Source organism: Artemia sp. Qi Xiang Cuo, chromosome 10, assembly GCF_049724085.1.
Source record: "Artemia sp. Qi Xiang Cuo chromosome 10, ASM4972408v1, whole genome shotgun sequence".
NCBI classification, from domain to species: domain Eukaryota; kingdom Metazoa; phylum Arthropoda; class Branchiopoda; order Anostraca; family Artemiidae; genus Artemia; species Artemia sp. Qi Xiang Cuo.
In genome coordinates this window covers 8,773,388-8,794,175 of record NC_142803.1, presented here as the reverse complement: position 1 = coordinate 8,794,175, position 20,788 = coordinate 8,773,388, and the positions used below count along the sequence as shown (strand labels likewise).

The 20,788-nt window shown below is 38.6% G+C and overlaps 1 protein-coding gene across 1 annotated transcript in view; it reads left to right on the top strand.

Annotated features, from left to right (window-relative positions):
- Positions 1–20,788, top strand: part of LOC148947443 (uncharacterized) — a 124,696-nt gene that overhangs the window by 80,731 nt on the left and 23,177 nt on the right. Inside the window, exon 5 of the mRNA XM_089095853.1 lies at positions 14,968–15,185. Coding sequence (XP_088951979.1) covers positions 14,968–15,185 — 218 coding nt within the window. The remainder of the gene's footprint in view (positions 1–14,967; positions 15,186–20,788) is intronic.

Below are 20,788 nucleotides of genomic sequence, written 5' to 3'. Positions count from 1 at the left end.
AGATAATTGTATAGAGGATCAGAAAAATTGGGCATGAAAGTCACATAGAAATCACTGAGCATTGTCAATGTCTTCAGAACTGATCCAAGAATCAAAATCTGAGTTGTATCCTAGCCAGCGAACAAGCAACTGTTTCTTACCATGGCGTGTACGACTCTTTAATATCTTTTCAATTTGATACATTTCACTAGTGTTTCTAACTTTTTGCAGTTCATATTCATAAAAGCCACCGAGAATCTCATCATCTTTGGTGTCTAGCAGTCGATAAGTTATGGGTTTAGTGTGCAGGATTTTGGACAATTTAAAAAGTTCGGTGCTCCATAAAAAATTCCCCTTTTCAAAAACATTTTTTGTTCTATTAATTAGAACATTATCAACAAAATTGAATTTCTTCTTTTTTTCTCTTTTTCACCTCTTGGAGTATTGCTTTAGAAAAGCATCAAATGTATTTTCATTGTAGTGAACATCCGTTGGTGTAGAGTTGGACAGAGATCGATGGGGTCGTTGATTATAAATCAACATGATTTTATCTAAATCATGAATAAAAGCCGATGTATTTTTAAATGTGCAATATCTTTAAATTAATAGACTAATCGTTCTTATTAATCGTTCATCCAATGTAGCCTTTATCGGGCTGTGACTATGATATAGTATTGCATTTTATTTCAAAAGAACCTTTTGCACATGAGGATTAACAAATTCGCTACCGCTATCCTATTAAATTTTTCTATATGAATCCAGCTCGAGAATACTGTCAATGGCCCTAGCAACTTCAACACCTCTCTTTGATCGCAGTGGAATGGCATAGGCTTAGAGACTAAAGACACTGAGTGCAAACATAAGCGGTTGGGGTTTCATAGTGTGACACTGACGAACTGTATCAAAAGACAACCGATACGGGTGTTGTTGGGGCGGATTAGCAAAGGTTTGAGGTGGTTTAGAGTGCTTAATTTAACGCCTGTGTGCCTAATGCACGGTGTAACTTTCCTATCGCTCTCGCTACCCTTTTGTATTTTTCAATGTGGTGGTGGTGGTGCTTTGCACAGCTGTTGACGGCGTTTTGGGGGACCATTCACGCACAAACACACATATATATTCAGAGTAGTAATTAGGAAATTAAAACATATCGAACGAAAACGTGTTTTGACACGACAATCCCCTTTTTGCCCCCTGGCAATTAACTCACATTGTCTTCCTGTTGGAATCGCAGCCACTTGTGTTGCAAAATCAGTGACGCTGATGCTAGTATCTTCAAATATTGAATCTTCTTCTTTTTTAAATGGTGTTGTTGGAGGAGGACTATATTCTCTTAGTTTCTTTAGAATTTTCTTATTGCCAATAAGACTTTTGGGAAAGTTTATTGCACACAGAAAGGTGTAAAGATTATCGTCAAAGGATAAGAGTCCTTTACGATTCGTCACCATATCACAAATTAAATCAACTAGATTATTACTCTTTCCCTGAATTATAATTCGTTTCCCTGTGCTGTTGACTTGAACTTGATCGCCAGTTTCCAACATGAGATAAGATAATAGTCTTTTACTCTGTTCTCGATAGGTCAAAGGCAATAGGTTTCCAATTTTCAATACAATCGAATTCAATTCCTTCTCCTTTGATTGTAGTGCTGCTGCAAAATCTTGAGGAGATGTTTCCTGTTTAGGGGGATCAGCGCCGACAGTGGGTCTCTCACGATATGGTTTATGTTTGTCCATACGTCGCAATGCATCTTGAAGTAAAAGCAGTTTTTTGTCATCGGCAATATTCTCATCGTTAATGAATTTGCTTAGATTGTCTTCAAAATGTTCGATGGGCGAGAGGACAAGTTCAAATGGTGTCAATTTATAGGGTTTTGCCATTCTCTCTCACTAGAGAAAACTGTTTACAAGTCCTGCAATCATCGGTAGTAAAAGTGTGAAAAAGCTACCGCCCGCCTGAAGGAGCCGTTTTCTTTTAAATTTTTTTCCCATTTTTTTACAAGCCAATGCGCGTACAGTGGAACGATGTTGCTTTGTCTGTTGTCTAACACCTTCTGGCAGTTGAACATTGCCCTCAGTTAAATTTAAACAAAGTTCAGATATTAAATTAATGAAATCATTGTCAACCCCATGTTTGAGTATAGCCTTCCTAAGCAACGGTTTTGAAGTGCTTAAAACGGAAAACAGATGCCGTTGTTCGTGTAGTTTCTTCAGTGTCATAATGGCGACTGTTAGCCCTTTCTACTGTTCACCGGAAGATATACTGTAATTTCATTGTTGAAAATGTCGGTGACTACACGCAGATCCTCGGGCATGCTCTGATTAAGATCCAAAAAAATGTAACCGTAGGGCTTGATAGTCGCCTGAGTGTATGCTGACCCTAGAAAGGTCGGGGCGCCGGGGTATATCTGCGTATTGAGAGTTATGACTGAGCTAGAATCACGAACGACTCGATAGATAATATAGACAGTGCAATTCAAAGCAAGGGTTCGCATACATTTGCTCTGATGAAACAGATTGTGTAGAACTAGGGTAACGGAAATGTGTTCATGATGGGAGCGAACAGTGAACAGTTGTAGCATTTCCTGTGAGAACTGTTCAATGGATTCAGCCAAATCATCAATAATCAACCACGAGTTCGATTCAATACTGTTGAAAACTTCATCAACTTGCTAGATGTGATTTTATACAGCTTAATCAAGAGCTTTTAATAGAATGTAGAACTCTTGCAAGATACAAGTGCACTATTGGAATTTCTTCGGCTTTTCCAAAAACAGTCTATCGTACGTTTGACTACTCCTAGTTAAGATGGTTTTTTTAAACGATCATTAGGGTCCACACAGAACCAATAAGAATGGTGTTTTAAATTGATACATGATCCTGTTGAAAACAGTCTGCATACAAATAACTGTAAATCATATGTGTTCAATGAATAAGTAGTAGCAATAATTTTCCCCGTAGATCTATCTATTCAAGAACAACAAAAAAAACAATATTTCAAGACAGCATTTATTTCGACACTTCATCAAAACATTTGCAGTCAACATGCTGAACGATAAAAATAAAAACACTTGTCCAACAAGAAAAGTTGACAAAATTTCTCCGGTTGTCAAAATGAAAACTCTATTTGTTCAACATGAACACAGGGCAAAGATGACACTTTATAAAAATACACTTATTGTCTTTAAAAAAAACACTTTTCTTTACAATACTTTATGTACAATAAAAAAAACACTTTTTGTCCATCATCATCATCAACACTTTTCTGTACATCACTTTTTTTTTTCAACTTAAACACTTTTCTATACAATAACACTTTTTATACAACAGAAAATACAGACACACACACACTCACTTGGAAATTGCTAGCACAGTTGAACTTGATTATGAATTTAAAGGTGTGGTGTCCCCCCCCGGACCTCGGGGCCGGGGGCCGGCCGGCCGCGGGTGGGACCCCCCCCCCCTCCCCCCAGGGGCCGCGGGGCGAAAAAGAATAGTTGTCGTCACTGCTATGGGTTAGTGGATGGGTTAGTGGTGGTGATGGTTAGTGCTTGGGTTAGATTAGTTGAGTTAGGTTAATTTATGAAAGGTTGAGGGGTGGTGATGGTTAGTCAGATTAGGTTAATTTATCCAGAACAAGTTGATTGCGATAGTCTACGCATTCAACTCGGTCTGAAATACGAGAGTGGCCGTGGGGTAGGACAATCACACCATTCTCGAGCACATAGACCTTGTCGGATATACACGACATTGCATTCTTTTCCACTCTCACAGTATAATTTCTATACTGTAGAGAGCGAATTGCAAGCACTTGTGCTCTCGGCACTAGGCTACTTTCTACATAGTCTCTGTACACGCTCATGTTGAAATTGCTCTTTACAAAATGTGTAGGCACCCCTTTACATGGCTTCTTTTCGTCCCCACTATGTGTTTCCACTCAGTAAGCTTTGGGACCTGGGACCACCCCCTTGGATGTCAAATCACTCCCCGTCTCTGATTTTAAAATTAATAGTTGGTTGGGGGCTTGACGTTTCACTAGCTCGGGGTAGAGTGATGGATTCCAGTTGGTGAAATCCATCCGCGAGCTGATGTTTTTCCCCGTTTTGCAAATCACCCAATAAATCCAATTCAGTCCCATTTACCTTTAACAGCAGAGAATCTGTATCCCCATAGTAAACTTGAACCTCCCCCTCCCGTGGCCATTGCACCTTGCACACATTGTAAAAGAAGGACAACATGAGCTTTTTTGAAAATTCTAGTACTGAACTGCCTCCTGCGTTATTCTTGTTCAGTACCACATTTAGATTTTTCCTGTGTAGCAGAACCGTGCCGGCATCTCTGCTTGTCAACGATGTAAAATTAGGATCGGCAATAATTCGTGCACACTCAAGAGGGTCAGTCACGACGTCGCAGCGAGATCTATTACGAATGCTTTCACACATTTTCGTTATAGTTCTCAAGATGCTTTATAATTTGATCGACCCAATCTATAAAAGCACCATAAAAATTTTACAAATTCGGATTCACCCACGGCTTCTCGGAATGCACATCATGAGAATACACCTCGCTATGTAAATCATTTAAATAGTAAACCTTTAGTACCCTGGAAAACTTACTCGAATCACGCACCCCCAGAAATTTACGCCGGGTCTCCAGTCTCTACAGTACATGGTATAATGTTCTATGTACTCGTTCGCCAGGGTTATAGATAGAAGTACAGCACTCCATCGACTTAAAAGTGTTCCCGAACGCTGCGGTTTACAAAAAACTCGGATTCCAAATTCTTTTTGACGGATGAAAGTCCGGGCGCGTTGTATCCTCCTCTTGTATATTACCCCCTCCCCCCAGTTGTTCAATAATAAAAGGCGACTGCTCCACTTCAGTTATTTGAAGGGGAGTCGTTAGGTGATCGGAGGTTGGAGGGTTCCCTGTTAATTACCGGGGAAAATCCTCTAAAAATTTCCATATGTTTTGACTTAGCAAATGTAAGTCCCCCAGTTCAACTATGCTATTATATAAATTGTTTAAAAAATAATCTAGAAACTCATCAATATTATCTGGAATTTGGTGTAAATCATCCCATAGTGAACTGTTGGAGAGCTCCACATGTGCATCTTCTTCTTCCCCTTCTCCAACTGACGAGCAGGGGGGAGATGGGGAGTATGGAACCAGGACAACCTATAGATGAAAAATAGCTTATTTTCAAAGTGTTCAAATCACCCCTACTGTTAAAATTTGGATTATTATTGCTTAATAACATTTGGTTAATACAACTGAAGATAATCTAAGATATGACATAGAAGGCGACAATTTGGTCGTTTATTTTCAAAGCGTTCAAATTTTTTTTTTTTCGGCGCTCTCCCCCCACGCCCCCCCTAACCATGCCCCACAGCGCTTCCCCGACCAACCGTGGCGCGTTTCGGAGCCCCAACGCATCCCTGTGGAGCTTCTCGGGGCCCCGCATCGCTTCCCGCGATGCTTCTCGGGCCCATGGCGCATCCCTGTGGCACTTCCCTGACCCGTGGCGCATCCCCCCGGCACTTCCCTAACCTTGCCCCCACAGCACTCCCCGGACCCATCGGCGCATTCCGGGCTCCGCGGCTCCCAGCCGTTTACCTAATGCCCCAAAAAACCGTATTGCTAGGCGGCATAAGTCGTTTCGCCTACTTCCCTTACAGGTTGTCTATGACTCCAAATGAGCCTAGATTATTTTTAATCGCGTGTCTGTTCTGTTTCCAAGCGTATTCTCTGGGAAACAGTACAATTAAATTCGAGAACCGTTAATTCTTATTCAACAATGTTTCCACATCACTAAAATATTGGCAAGGCTTTGTAAGATTGAAAGTTATTTTAAAATATCCTTGCGCAAATTACGGGATTCATATGTGACAAATTCATAAATGTGAATAATCTCACTCAGTTCATTCTCTTGAAACTTCGTGATAATCAATTGTGAAAAATAGAGGATTTTGAGTTTCAAATGGTGAGCATTAATTGAAATTACCCATGAAAAATATTCGCTTATGTGATAACGGCGAAAAAATAGCAACAGAGAAAATAGCAAAGATTAGAAAAAATAGTACTTTGAGTTTCAAAGGCAGTGATTATTATTAGAAATTACCTAAAAATATTCGCTTATGAGATATCGAAGCGATAGCAAAGATTAGAAAAGAGCGGTTTCTATGCAAAAAATTACATTTAGATATCTCCGAGGGAGGGGGGAGCAGAGAAAAGAGTGGTTTCATTGTAAAAAATTACATTTAGATATCTCCGAGGGAGATAAATTTAAAACAATGGTTGGGGTGAGGGCTTAATATCTCACAGAGATAAGTTTATATTGGGATTGAAAAGGACTAAAAATTGGAAGAAATAGAAAGGGAGGACAAAACGCTTACATTTGCATAGCCCGGCTGCACTTGGGCATCCGAAGGACCAGGTAGTGCATGCTGGAGGGTGGACGGGGCGATGTCACTGTTCTTGCGCGACTGTGCTGGCTCTTCCATGATCATGCATAGCTTCGGCATGGTTCACCATATTATAAGAAGCCGTCCACTCTCTCTTTAACTTAAACCCAGGCTGCATTGGGGCTGGCACTGATGGGGCTGTCTTGTCATCTCTGGCTTTCTTGGAAGGAGGGGGCACGCATTCTTCACAGTTTGCCTTAAAAAGAAGAGAAGGAAAAAGTTAGTATTGAATTAATTTTCCCATTTTCACAGAAGGAAAGTTATTAAACATAATTTGTTTAGAAAAGTATTTATCGCAAAGACAGCACAACGTAAAAAAATTTCGTGAAATATACTAATTGCATCCTTTTTTGAATCTGAGAATTACGGCTCACTGAGCCCTTCAAAAGCCGGCCTATATAAGTCAGCCTAATTTCTTATTTTTAGACATTTCTGTTCTTTTCTGGTTTTAATCTGCATTGTGCACGCCTTGTTTGATGCATTTAAAGTATTAACGCTATTTTTTATCTTTCCATATCCTTTTACGATAGCTAGTATTTACCCTACCCCCCCAGAATAAACATTCCAAGGAAAATCGCCCCCATGGAAAATATCCCTGAGAAAAGACATGGGAAAATACACCCTCCATCCACCGAAAGATCTGGTAAAAATGCTATTCAATTTCCGAATAATAAAGCAATGTATCTTTTTCTTAAAATCACCCCCCTTACTTTTCACGCGAAGAAACAGTTTGTTTTCACCTTACAATGATGGCGATAGACTTGAGGCATGGCTCCCTCCCCCTTTCGCCAATGTCCTAAATATATTGTTAGATCTTAATTTGAAAATAACGAGATTTCACCGGTTCTCCAAAAAGAGATTGTATATGCCTGCGCTTAATAAATTGCAATTGTCTGCATGAAAGCGTTTTTAATTTGACAGGAGAAACAGTTCCTTTTGACTTTGGCTGCTGCGTTCGTAAACGCACCGGAAAGGGGTGACAGCTAATTATAGGCCTCGCACCAGAGAGCCTTGTGTCAAATCAGAGATATCTAATAACAATAGAGCGATGGATTTCTAAGATAAAATAATAAACTTGAGAAAAATACATAAATTAAACTAAGTAATAATTATTTCTTTTTGCTCGAGTTTTGTTGTAAAACGGTGCGGGGGGGGGGGTTAGGTTTTGAGGCTAAAAGAAATTATTTTATTTATTTAATTTTTACGTAGAAACAGTTACTGTTGACTTTGGATGCCGCGCTCGTAAAAACATAGGAAAAGGGGTGACAGCTAATTATAGGCCTCGCACCAGAGAGCCATGTGTCAAAACCAGGTTCGGTTAATAACAACAGTGACGGAAGTCAATGATCGCTTTTAGCTAGGATATAGACACTTAAAATCGCATAAATTTAACGAAAGAAAATTATTTCTTTTTGCTAGAATTAAGGTCGTAAACAGAGGGGGAAGGAAGGATGGGGTTTACGTAACGAAAAAAGAGCATATTTTACACTTTTTATCGAGTATAAACATCATATAAGGACGTTTGGATGGTTTGGGGGGGGGGGTTTACCCGAAATTAGTAGAGGGTGACCACGGAAAACAATTTTATTTTTAAAATAAAAATAATTAAAACAGAAATTACATGGTAAATTGAAGTTGCCATGGCTTCAAGTTCATCAATAATTTCATATGTTCTATCCATTGTGTCACAATACTTTCTGATAATTGAATCGCATTGCATGTCCGTTATATACGAAATCTCAAGGGCAAATTGTTATGTAACGGGGAAATCATATGTAAGCAGGCCTCTGATTGGCTGAAAAGGAGGATGTATCCGACTCGCTGATTGGCTGAGAAGGAAACACGTGATCTAACTGTTTCCGGGAAAGTCATAACATTGGCGAGAGCAACAACAACAAATACTATTTCTGGACACCATGACATTCGCCTCGTGCATGTACATGACCAAAACAACAACAAATACTATTTCTGGATCATAACATTCGCTGAGAGCGTGCACTTACAACAACAACAACAAATAAATCGACCTTGACATTCGCTGAGAGCGTGCACTTACAGCATCAAATAAATCGACCTTGGAAAAAGAGGTCATTGAGCGATTACGTAATCTTTCTCCCTAGGGACTCTATGACCATATTGTTTCATAATTCCCCACGCTCGTGAATCAATAATTCCCCCATCGATTATGTAAATCACCCCTCATGCCATTACACGTGGCCAAACAACAACAACAACAGATCGATTGACCTTGACCCCATTAGACTCGATCGATAATCCTTGAATAAATTATGTCCCGTCAGCATTAAACTAAATTGTAGATGGCAGCACGGTGTTCGTACCGGACCTTCTGATAGGGTTCTACTTCGGTTTACTATAACATAATCATTAAGGTTTGCTGTTTTACCATTACGCTGTTTTACCATTACCATTACGAACGCTATGAGAACTTATGGGACATTTTATGACCAATCGCCATATTGGTTATAACTAGATGGTTATACCTACAAAATTGCAAAAGTTCGTAGTCATTACTGTTTTCTTTTCTTACACCAAATTTACCTAGACTAGGATCCCATCTATCTCTATTTCTACAGACCTGGTTGTTAAAATATTCTAGTAAAAACACCATATTTCTACCTGGGACCCTGTATTTTTGCGCCTGTAACTGTAATTAAAATTTATCTGAGTCACTAGTAACTCCATCAGTCATTTCATCAGAAGCACATACTACTGCAACTGATACCCTGAACTTTTTAGTCATAAGAAACAGATAAGGTAAAGTCCGGAAAACTCGAGTTTGATAGCACAAATTCAAGTTGTTCGGTATACGGTCTAGCTACACTAGGATTCGGGGCACTAAATTTGTTCATAAAGTAAGCTCGCCAGTCATTTGGATCACTAGGCATGGACTTAGGCGTGTTTGGGTGATCTTTCATGCGGTCAAACGACTTGGATCATTAATTACTCTCTCTGTATAGTCTTTTTCACATTCGTGTGGTGCTGCTTGAGGGCTTTCTCAAATTTACTTTTTTTGTGTACACGAAGATAATTCAACACACCGAATTTAGTACGGCCACTTTCCCTCCACGCTGAGAACCAGAACTTAGCATCCTGTCATTCTTTCACTAGCTCTTGATTATTTGAGAACCCCTGAAAGGTATTTTGAGAACCCCTGAAAGGTATACTGAAAGGTATTTCAGTACCTTTACGAATTTTCCTAATGGAAATAGCAGTATTTTCTGCGGTTAGTAGTGCGTGGGTGATATCAGCACAGAAGGCATTAACCTGTATTTTAGCTTCCTGGATATTCCAATGCACGTTGGCTTGCAGTAGACTAAATGGCACGCTGATCTTCTGAAGCGTCGTGTCCAGCACTGTCCGATAAAGTAGGAAGTCGGCTTTGACCAATCTTTTATTTCATGCCACTGTGAAGTACTTTTGACCTTTAGGATACACACATTAACACATGCTTCAATTGGGATGTGGTCGACGGAGTGACTTCCCATTAGTACGCTCACTGTGCCACTCACGTTCGGTGTGCATACCACATGGTCTATATTTGAGACTGAACCACTAGTATACACAAATGTCAAATCTTTGTGTTTTGGGAGCACACGATACCGACTTTCAAGTGCACTTAGGATCAGCTGGGACCGAGGAGACGAGTCATCGACTATATTAATGTTGTAGTCTCCGATTATAACGCATTCCAGTTTGGACAACATAGTAGTCTTGAGGCACTTTGCAAGAGCTCGAACTGCTTTCGAGAATCGGTTATCCGCTTTCAGCTGCATGAAGACTCTCGGAATCAACGGTAAAACTACATACGATTGCTAGTGCACCAGAGGGCTTCCGGCGTTGACGAGACTTGGCTGGTAAAAAATAAAATGTATGATTGTCCGAAAACTTGAGTAGGCTGAGGCTAGCATTTGTCACTAAATGTTCTTGGATGTAAAAAATATCGCTACGCCAACATAGTTCTTCAATTACACGGTTTATGTGAGACACGCATTCACTCATATTACAAGACACAATCCTAGTATTCTATTCATTTATTGGAGTGTTTTGTTTTCCGATTTGCTTTTTCATCTCAGGGCATTGGAATGACTGACATGTATGTTTTGTCGACTTACATTAGTTCCGTGCATGGGGTACTACCATTCAACGTATGGACTTGGACACCACAACGTGGACGAATCTAGGGAGCAGAGCACGCCGCTGAAACGTGACCAAATCTCTGGCAATTATAGCATCGTTTTGGGAGGTACACAAATTCTTCAATCGGAAAACGTTCAAAATCTAGTTTTGGCGGGCTTTTCATAGCCAGATCTAGCTGATAGCGGGAACAAAAGTACAACTTATAGGTTCGACTAGCACCACACCGCTCTGCCCTTTCGCAAACTGAAACGCAGGCTTTCACCGTGTCAGCATCATATGTGGTTGGGATGTTTTTGATCAGGCCTATAAAAACTGGGGATTTCACCTTAGCTTCTACACTTTGTGATTTCTGGTTGATAGAATAAGCAATGCTGTCAGCCTTGCTTTTCATTTTAACAACAAGCCGCCATTCAGATCGGTTTCTTATCAATTCAACATCATCGACCAATAGGTCTTCTCCGCACGTGCTCGTAAGAAATGGTTTTTGTTCTTCTGACGTGTTAGTGGGGGTGGGTTCTTCAGAACTACGGAATAAGGTAGCGGAGAATGTCAATCTGGGGTGGGATTAGGCTGGCTTCCGTTACTTACAGAATTGCCGGGCGGCCATGGGAGTGGAACCTGGTTGTAACGCTCGAGAAAATCCGAGAACTACCGTCGCATTCCATTCACCGATAATATAACACATGCACCTACTTCTGCTCCACTGGCTGGTTCTTCTTGGGGATCAAATATAACGAACTTGGGGATTTTTAATCTTTCTTGAGCGCATCGTGCAAGCAGCTTAGCAATATGCAATATATTATCCTCATCTTGCACGCATTTCGTAAATCGATCACCAGTTTTGGCCTCTTTGGTTAACAGTTCTTTTACCTTTGAAATCTAGTCTCTGTCAAAAAACTCCACAGCTCGTTTCAAAAACACTTTCTTCTTTATTCCGACAGCCATTTATCGCGATATATAGTTCAACACGGTATTTAGCACTATAGTTTCTCCCATGCTTGAAACCGGTTTAACCCCAATAAACAAGGGAAGTGTCCCCGTTCAACCTGATCCCCACCGTTCAAGGAAGACTCTCCCGGCAGGTAAACGGCACTTGCGACGGGTTTACTGCTCCTCTTCTGCTTGTCAATTAGGGTTACATAAAAAAAAAACTTGTCACACTATATATATAAATGTTCAGAAATTAGGTCAGTAGATCAATAGACACATATGAAGATTAATACAAAGTGCCCGGGTCTAAAACAAAAAAAAATAAATAAATAATACATTGTGTCAACATCGTTCTTTACTTAGGCAGCGCTATTGCGCTGCCTATAAAATACACAACAGTCACCTGTGTGTCGCAAGTCTTACTCCCATTTTTGCCAAACTTATGTACTCCTATCTGCAAAGATGCCTTAGTAAAAACCTACCCGCTACTAAACGGCCACTTCTATTTACTATTATCGCCGACAAGATGACGCCTAATAGGCAAACGTTCCAGATTGTTGGTATTATTTTTTTTTCTTTCTGGACATCTTGATTCTTTTGTTGTAGACTTGCCAGTCATAAGTGGGCATAAAGAATCAAACATCTCACACGCTCTACTTGAAGCTTAGAAGCATTACTCTCTGACGATAGAAGCATTACTCTCTGATGATGCAATGGATGGACAATATTTCACGCTTCATGTGCCCACTTATCTTTTGACGCTTATTGATCTCCGTGATTTTCCCTGGAATAAGTTTAACTGGGATCCTGCGTATCAGAGGCAACGCTATAGCGTTCCCTATAGTAAAAACATACGGCTTCAATGTTTTATTATTATTTTTTTCCCAGAGGCATTTCATATGGAATGAGTTGTCCTAAAAACTATAAAAAGGGCTCATTTGATTGGAAATCGAGAGTTCTAGTGCCCTTTTTAAGGGTCAAAAGTGATTGGAAGGCAACGAACACCCCTTCCACGCCCAACATTTCCCAAAACACATCCAATCAAAATTTTGAGATAGCCATATTGTTCTACGTAGTTGATTTTCACATATAAATTTTTTTTGAGGGGGACACTCCCCCACGGCCCTCAGGGCAAGGGTTGTAAGTTATGACCTGGGGGCATATTAGCTTTTTATAGAAAGCTTTGTCGTAGAAACTTCAAAAACGCTCATTTGATTGGAAATTTAAATGGGTAGTGCCCTTTTTAATGGTCGAAAGTGATTGGAAGGCAACTAAAACCCCTTCCACGCCCAACATTTCCCAAAACACATCCAATCAAAATTTTAACATAGCCATTGTGTTCAATGTAGTTGAAAGCTCTGGAAATTATATCTATGAAAATGGTAATCCCTCCCAAGGTCTTCAGGGCAAGGGTTATTAGTTATGCCCTGGGGGCAAATATGTAGTTCTTATGGAATGAATGCTCGTATAAACTTCAGAGAGGGCTCTTTTGATTCTAAATTGAAATTTCTAGTTCACTTTTTAAGCGTCAAAAGATATTGGAGGGTAACCAGCTCCCCCCCCCCCTACGCCCTTTTTTCCCAAATGTATCCGATAAAAATTTCGAGATAGCTATTTTGTTAAAAATGGTTCAAAGATCATATAACAAAAACTATGGTGTCGACACAAACCCCAGGGACCGGGGGCAGGCGTTATAAATTATGCCCTGGGTTATAAGTTATAGTTAGGCGTTATAAGTTATGGGGTATATATGGTTCTTATGGAAGGTATGCTCGTATAAACCTTAAAGAGGGCTCATTCAATTGAACATTGAAAGTTCTAGTTCACTTTTTAAGAGTCAAAAGAGATTGGAGGGCACCTATCCCCACCTCCAAGCCCTTTTTTTCTCGTACCCATCTGATAAGAACTTTAAAAAAGTTATTTTCTTTAAATTGTTCAAAGAAAACATAGCTAAAACTCAAGAGATAACATAGATCTCCAAGATCCAAGGGCAGGCGTTATAGGTTATATATTCGCGGAATACATAGCTCTAATGAAAGGTATGTTCTTAAATATATCCGAGAGGGCTAATTTGATTGAAAATTGAAAGTTCTAGTTAAGTTTTTGAGAGTCAAAAGAGATTGGAGGGCAACTAGCCCCCCCCCCCTCACGCCCCTTTTTTCCCGAATGCATCCGATAAAAATGTCAAAACTCAAAAGCTATATGCGTCTTGAAGAGTCTTGGAAAGTATAAACAACATAAAATTGAATATTTTATATATAATGATATTAGTTGTTGAAAGATCCATCAGTAAAAGAATTTGTTTCACCCTAATTATTTTTTTATTTTCAGTGATGTAAGAACTGGAAAAGAAAATATATGTAATATAATTCGTTTTCAGTGAAACGCCAATGACGCAGTAGGCTTTTGGTTTGTATTTACAGTTAAGGAAGGAGGGGGGGGCAATATCCAAACTCTTGTTTGTAGTGAAACTATATTCGTCTTGAACAGCTTTAGAAAGAACTAATAAATTAAACTGAATATTTGATGTAGAATGATATTGATTGCTGAAAGCTCATCAGTTCAAAATTTTACTATAATTTTAATGTTCATTTTCAATATTAAGTACAAAAGATAATATTTGTAATAAAATTAGTTTCAGTAAAGTGCCAATGACGCAATAGATTTTAGACTTTTACAGTGAGAGAAGGAGGTGATACCCAAACTCTTGTTTATAGTGATTTTTGTTCGTTTCAAGCTTGATTTGCATATTCAATTTAAGTGTCACTCTTTTTAAGATTTATTTATTCATTTATATTAATCAATATCTATTGTATGTTTGTTTGCATTGATTGTTTATTTAATTTCTGTTTGTTTTGAGTTTCATTTATACTTCAAAAGCAAAATTTTTGTTTTCGTTTTAAGCTTTATTTTCATATTCAATCTAGGCATTACTTGCTTTAAGATCTATTTATTCATTTATATTATTATTTGTTCTATGTTTTTTCCTATGATTGTTTATTTAATTTCTGTTCGTTTTTGGTTTCATTTATTCCTTAATTGTAATTTCTGGTCGTTTTGATTTTGAATTTTAACAGGTATTTTTATCTGCTGAACTTAAGTTTGAAATGACCTTTACTTTTCTTTGAAAAACTTATTTTTCGGAAAGTTTCTTTTAATTAATCATGTTGAAATGGGTAAAGGAGATACCCGAAACTCCTTGCAGTGGTCCTCAGGTCTTTGTGACCTCATATCCATCAGTAACAAAGAGAAGAGTTATGGAAAATTTTGAAACAAAGATAACACTCGGCGAGACACAAGATGACAGCTTCAAGAAGCCATAGTGTGTTTTTCAGCCCTCTCTCCCAAACAAAAAAAAATCGAATGATCTAATAATTGAAACATACAAGTTTTAACCAAATTTAGGTAAAACACTTTTTGATAAATTTTAAATCTTTTAGATTACATTCACGCGGATCCCTTGTTTTCGAATAATTCAGATGGCTCAAATTCACAATGCAGCTTAGAAAGGTATCTAGAGGAGATCCCAACAGACGGTCTCCCAAAAAGGGGAATAGACGTTTTAAAACGGTGGTTGTTTCGACATAGACATCAGCCATACCCAACTGAGGCAGACAAAAGAAAATTGATGCAAGAATCCGGCTTATCCATGCTCCAGGTAAGTAGGGTTGAAAATAGGCTTATTTGATTTATTTTGATGATGCCTTTGGATATATTTTACTAATTCTTATTTATTTAATCCGTAGTCTGTCAAATAGGAATATGTCAAATTGCTTATTTTTTAGCGTCATTAGCCTGTTTAAACTTTTGTTTTTACGCAATTGGAAGAACTTATGTGCAGACTTGTGACAGTGCAGATTCATTAATGGTTATTCCCTCGACACATAATAGATGCTCTTGTCGATAATAAAAATTGTGGGGATTTTAGTGTTGTATTTATCTTTCACAGAGGTTAATGATGACACTGGCTAGACTCAGTAATTATATGAAAACCAAAATTTTGCTGTAAGAACAAAATATTACAGAAGGAATAACGGAGCGATCTTACCTGTGCCATCACAGAGGAAATAGGTATTTTCAAACTAATTGATTATCATCGCAAAATGTGTAATTACCTATCCTGGAAAATTAGTGGTTGCTCGTTAAGTCTTGAATTGGTAATTTAACTATCGGCTCTGTTGCATGGCTCATATACAAACATTTTTCCCATTCCAAATACCCTGAGAAGATAGGCTGGATATAAGAGGTTGGAACTGCACCGGTGTTGTGTAAGGGTTGGGGATCTCTACTCTGGCACAAGTTCCGTTCTCCGTCATTATCCCCGATAGGGAAATCCTACCTGCGTAACTTCATAGTGACATTATATTGAACCTTTCACGTGCTTTCTTATCCGTCCTAAGACTATGACTGCCAAAAGCTCTATGGCATGATCTTGAGGAGTGGTGCCCCGCGGGGAAACTATAGCTTAGTAAACGCCACAGAATTTGCACTGGGAACTGATTAATGGATAATTCCTCTGAGTTTTGTTTGTTTTAGTTTGCTTTTGGGTGCTGAAAAACTTCTTACTTCCTCAATTTTCTATTGTGGGTTGCCTCCCCGTAGTAGCATTATATTTGTAAGCATGAATATATGAAAAGTTAAAAGTGATAGGCTTGAGATTGTCTCTGCTGGATCTCGACTATTGTTGATAAAAGAGCATCGCTCTTTGTGGAAAATCATGTTGTGACCAAGATGGGTCCAGGATCGCACAAAGCCTTCATTCTCTGGAGGTCGCAGTAGTATCCAATCAGGACTTTCTATGACAGCCTTCACCGGATTTCTATGACAGTCCTATCCCTTTTCCATGTGATTTCAATGACAGCCCCCTGACGTCACGGCACAGGTAGGAAAATTAGTATTGGATTCCCAAGTCATGCCCTCTGACATCACGCGACACACCCCTGTGTATTTCTGTGACAAACCCTGTTACGTCATGTGACACATCCCTATGTATTTCTGTGAAAGTCCTGTTACATCAGAGCAGCCATAGGGAAATTATCATTAGATTTCTAGGACATGCCCTCTGACGTCACGGCATCTCTGTTTCTATAAAATGTCCTGTTTCTACCGATCGGCTGGCAAGATTCCCACCCATGGCAATATTCTCAGGTTTTATAGTATGATTAATATGAGTGTGGTCGGGATAATACACAAGCATTAATAAACAAGGAAATTAATAAAGGGAGCTCCCAATCCCTCACACTAGTGCAATGTGGTCACCGGTTCTATTAAAGGTAACACAGTTGGCAAGATTCCTATGAGAACCTTCTGACGTCATGCGACACACCCTCGCCTTTAAACGGCCAGGTGCAATATGCTTTACGCAATTTTCTGTAACCCTGCGTCAATAGCCCATGGGGGAATCCCCACTTGTAACGTAACGATAGCAGACACCTTACGTAATTATGCATCACAGTGATGCACGTAATGTGCATCACTGTCACATAATATTTTTTTTGAAAATTTATTTTTCAACCGAAACCCTCAACATATTTTTCTTTATTTAGATTAATGACGGCACGCACTTATGTAAGGTCACGCAATTATTAAGCAACCATCACTACCAGTTAACACCCTTTTTGACATTTTACATTTCGTCCGAAACGTTAAAAGCATTTTTTCTTTTTTTCTTACTTCTTTGACCCCGCCAGTACTCGAAAGGTCCCATCCAACGGATTTGTGTCTAAACCGAGAGAACCACCAATCAATTTCCAATGTTCTGTATTAGAGAAATACTTTCTGTATTAGAGAAATCGTTTCTGTGAGTAATTTTTAGATTCTCCCTACTTTGTGGAAAAAATTCTGTAACACCTCCACCTTAAATTTTAAGCTGTAGACATGTTACTCGAAGCAATGCATGCAACAATGACATTGCTTGGCTGTCTTCCTGACACCCGCTTCATCATTCCTCAGACATTTTCAGTTATTTCATAATAAAAATAATGCATTTGAATCCCGTGATTCAAGTTTTTGCAACCCAAACCTAACATGATGCCCCACAAAACACTACACCACCATGACATCAGCCCCCCCCCTCCCTCATCCATGTTGCACCAGCCCACCGCCCCGAGTGAGCTGATATTAGTGGTACATTTAAAACGTTTTAAGAGGTATCTTTGAAGGACTTTTAATGAAATGCATCGTTTCTTTGAGTAATTGTTAGATTCTCCCCCTCTATGGTAAAGTTTGCTTAAAGTTATAGAGAGAGGTTGTGGTTATTACCTTATTACTCCCCTTATACGGGAGATAATTATGGTCCTAAGGTAAATAAACTTTGGTAACGTGCCTTTGGCTTTGACCCGACTAATTTGGCGTACCAGCTGGGAATATTCGAGGGACTAAAATACGATGGTAAAGAGGTTGGCTATAACATAATACTTTTATTCATCTAACACACAACGATACAGAGTCTGTCTATAAAGAGGCCACTGGGACTAATTGTCGCATAGAATGAACAAATACAATAATACTCTAATCCAAGTTACACAATATTTAAATCACTTATGATTTTTGAACGTATAATCCAAGGTATTCCCAAAATAACGGACCAGAGGTCAGTCTAACATAAAATTAGTATCAAGCTCCCCGTTCCCATAAAATGTATCTTTTATACAAAGCATCAACCACATCTTATTGGCATCACTGACGCATATAGCAAGGAAGTGGTGATTTCTCAATTTCCTATTCAAATCTACTCATACCAGGATGTTCTGTTTATCTTAATAAAAGGGGCACATGAAATGCATTGTTTCTTTGAGTAATTTTTGGATTTTCACCCTCCTTCATGGAAAAAATTCTTTAACGCATCAATCTTAACTTTTAAGCTAAAGAACATGATACTCCAAGGAATTCACCCCACAATGAAATTGCTTGACTGTCCCCCTGACACCCCCTTCATCATTCTTAAGACATTTTTTCAATTATTTATTAATAAAATATATACATTTAAATCCCGTGATTCAGGTTTTTGCAACCCAAGCCTATCATGATGCCCCACAAAACATTCCACACCACCATGGAACTACAACCCCCCTCCCACAATCATTCATGTAGCACCATCCCCTCATTCAACATTACAAGAATATTCCAAGTCATATGTTTCAACAAAACTTTCCAAAATGCACTTTGAAAGATCAACAGAATGTAACACTGACAAGATATACCACGACACAACACTACAAAAACATTCGAAGTCATACGTTTCATCGAAAAAAATTCCAAAACGCACTTTGAAACACCAACAGAATATAGCATTGACAAGATAAACCATGACACAACACTACAAAAATATTCCAAGTCATGCATTTCATCAAAAAGTCCAAAATGTACTTCGAAACATCAACAGAATGTAACACTGACAAGATAAAGCACAACAAAACATTACAGAAATATCGCACGTCATACGTCTCAACTATAAAATTCCAAAATGCACTTTGAAACATCATCAGAATGTAACACTGACAAGATAAACCACGATAAAACACTACAAAAACATTCCAAGTCATACGTTTAAACAAAAAATTTCCAAAACGCACTTTGAAACATCAACAGAATGTAAGACTGACAAGATAAACCATGACACAACACTACAAAAATATTCCAAGTCATGCGTTTCATCAAAAAGTCCAAAATGTACTTCGAAACATCAACAGAATGTAAAACTGACAAGATAAAGCACAACAAAACATTACAGAAATGTTCCAAGTCATACGTTTCAAAAAATTTTCTAAATGCAATTTGAAACATCAACAGAATGTAACTGTGACAAGATATACCAGTACAGAACACTACAAAAATGTTCGAAGTCATATGTTTCAACGAAAAAAATTCCAAAATGCACTTTGAAACACCAACAGAATATAGCATTAACAAGATAAACCACGATTAAATACTACAAAAATACTCCAAGTCATACGTTTCAGCGAAAAAATTCCCAAACACACTTTTAAACATCAACAGAATGTAACACTGATAAGATAAACCATGACACAACACTACAAAAATATTCCAAGTCATGCGTTTCATCAAAAATTCCAAAATGTACTTCGAAACATCAACAGAATGTAACACTGACAAGATAAAGCACAAAAAAACATTACAGAAATATTCAAAGTCATACGTTTCAACAAAAAATTCCTGAATGCACTTTGAAACATCAACAGAATGTAACACTGACAAGATAAACCAGGAAACGACACTACAAAAATTTTCAAAGTGATATGTTTCAACAAAAAAAATACAAATGCACTTTGAAACATCAACAGAATGTAACACTAACAAGATCAACCACGACTAAATACTACAAAAATACACCAAGTCATACGTTTCAACGAAAAAATTCCCAAACACACTTTTAAACATCAACAGAATGTAACACTGATAAGATAAACCATGACACAACTACTACTGCTACTAACAACTCATCGCAGCACCAAGCCACCTCAGGCCAACACAGCTAAGCACGCTCCTCCTCCACCCCAATCTATTCAAATCCTCCCTTTTTACACCCACCCACGAAGTTCCCATTTCCTTTAAATCTTTCTTTATGACGTTCTCCCACCCCAGACGGGGACGACCTACTTTCCGTTTAGCCCTAGATGGTTGGCCAAAAAGAACAATCTTCGGCAATCTGTCATCCTTCATCCGCACAACATGCCCTAACCACCTCAACCTTTCTTTCACTATAGACCTAGAAAGTGGTATTGAACCACATTTTTCGTATAGCCTATTGTTTGAAATACGGTCAGTCAGCCGGGTACCCAGAACAATCCTTAAGCAATTCCTCTGGAAAACATCTAGCAAATCTTCATCCGCTTTTCGGAGCGTCCATGCTTTAGAGCCATATATGACCACTGTCTTCACTGTAGCTTCTAAGATTCTAATCTTGGTTTGCAGACTTATCTTCCTATTCTTCCAGACTTTTTTTTAACTGTGAAAAAACACCCTGAGCCTTGGCTATTCTATTTTTAACATCTTCACTGCTCCTACCATCTTTACTAATAATACTGCCAAGGTAAGTGAAGCTGCCCACCTGATCAATCTTTTCATTAACCAACGTCACCTTTTCATCTTCACTTATTCCTAGACTTAGTGACTTAGTCTTCCTAACATTAATTTTCAAACCAATACTAGCACCCTGAACTCGCAAAACCTCTAAAACTTCATTCATTTTGCTCACACTTTCATCTAGGATGCTTAAATCATCAGCATAATCCAAGTCCA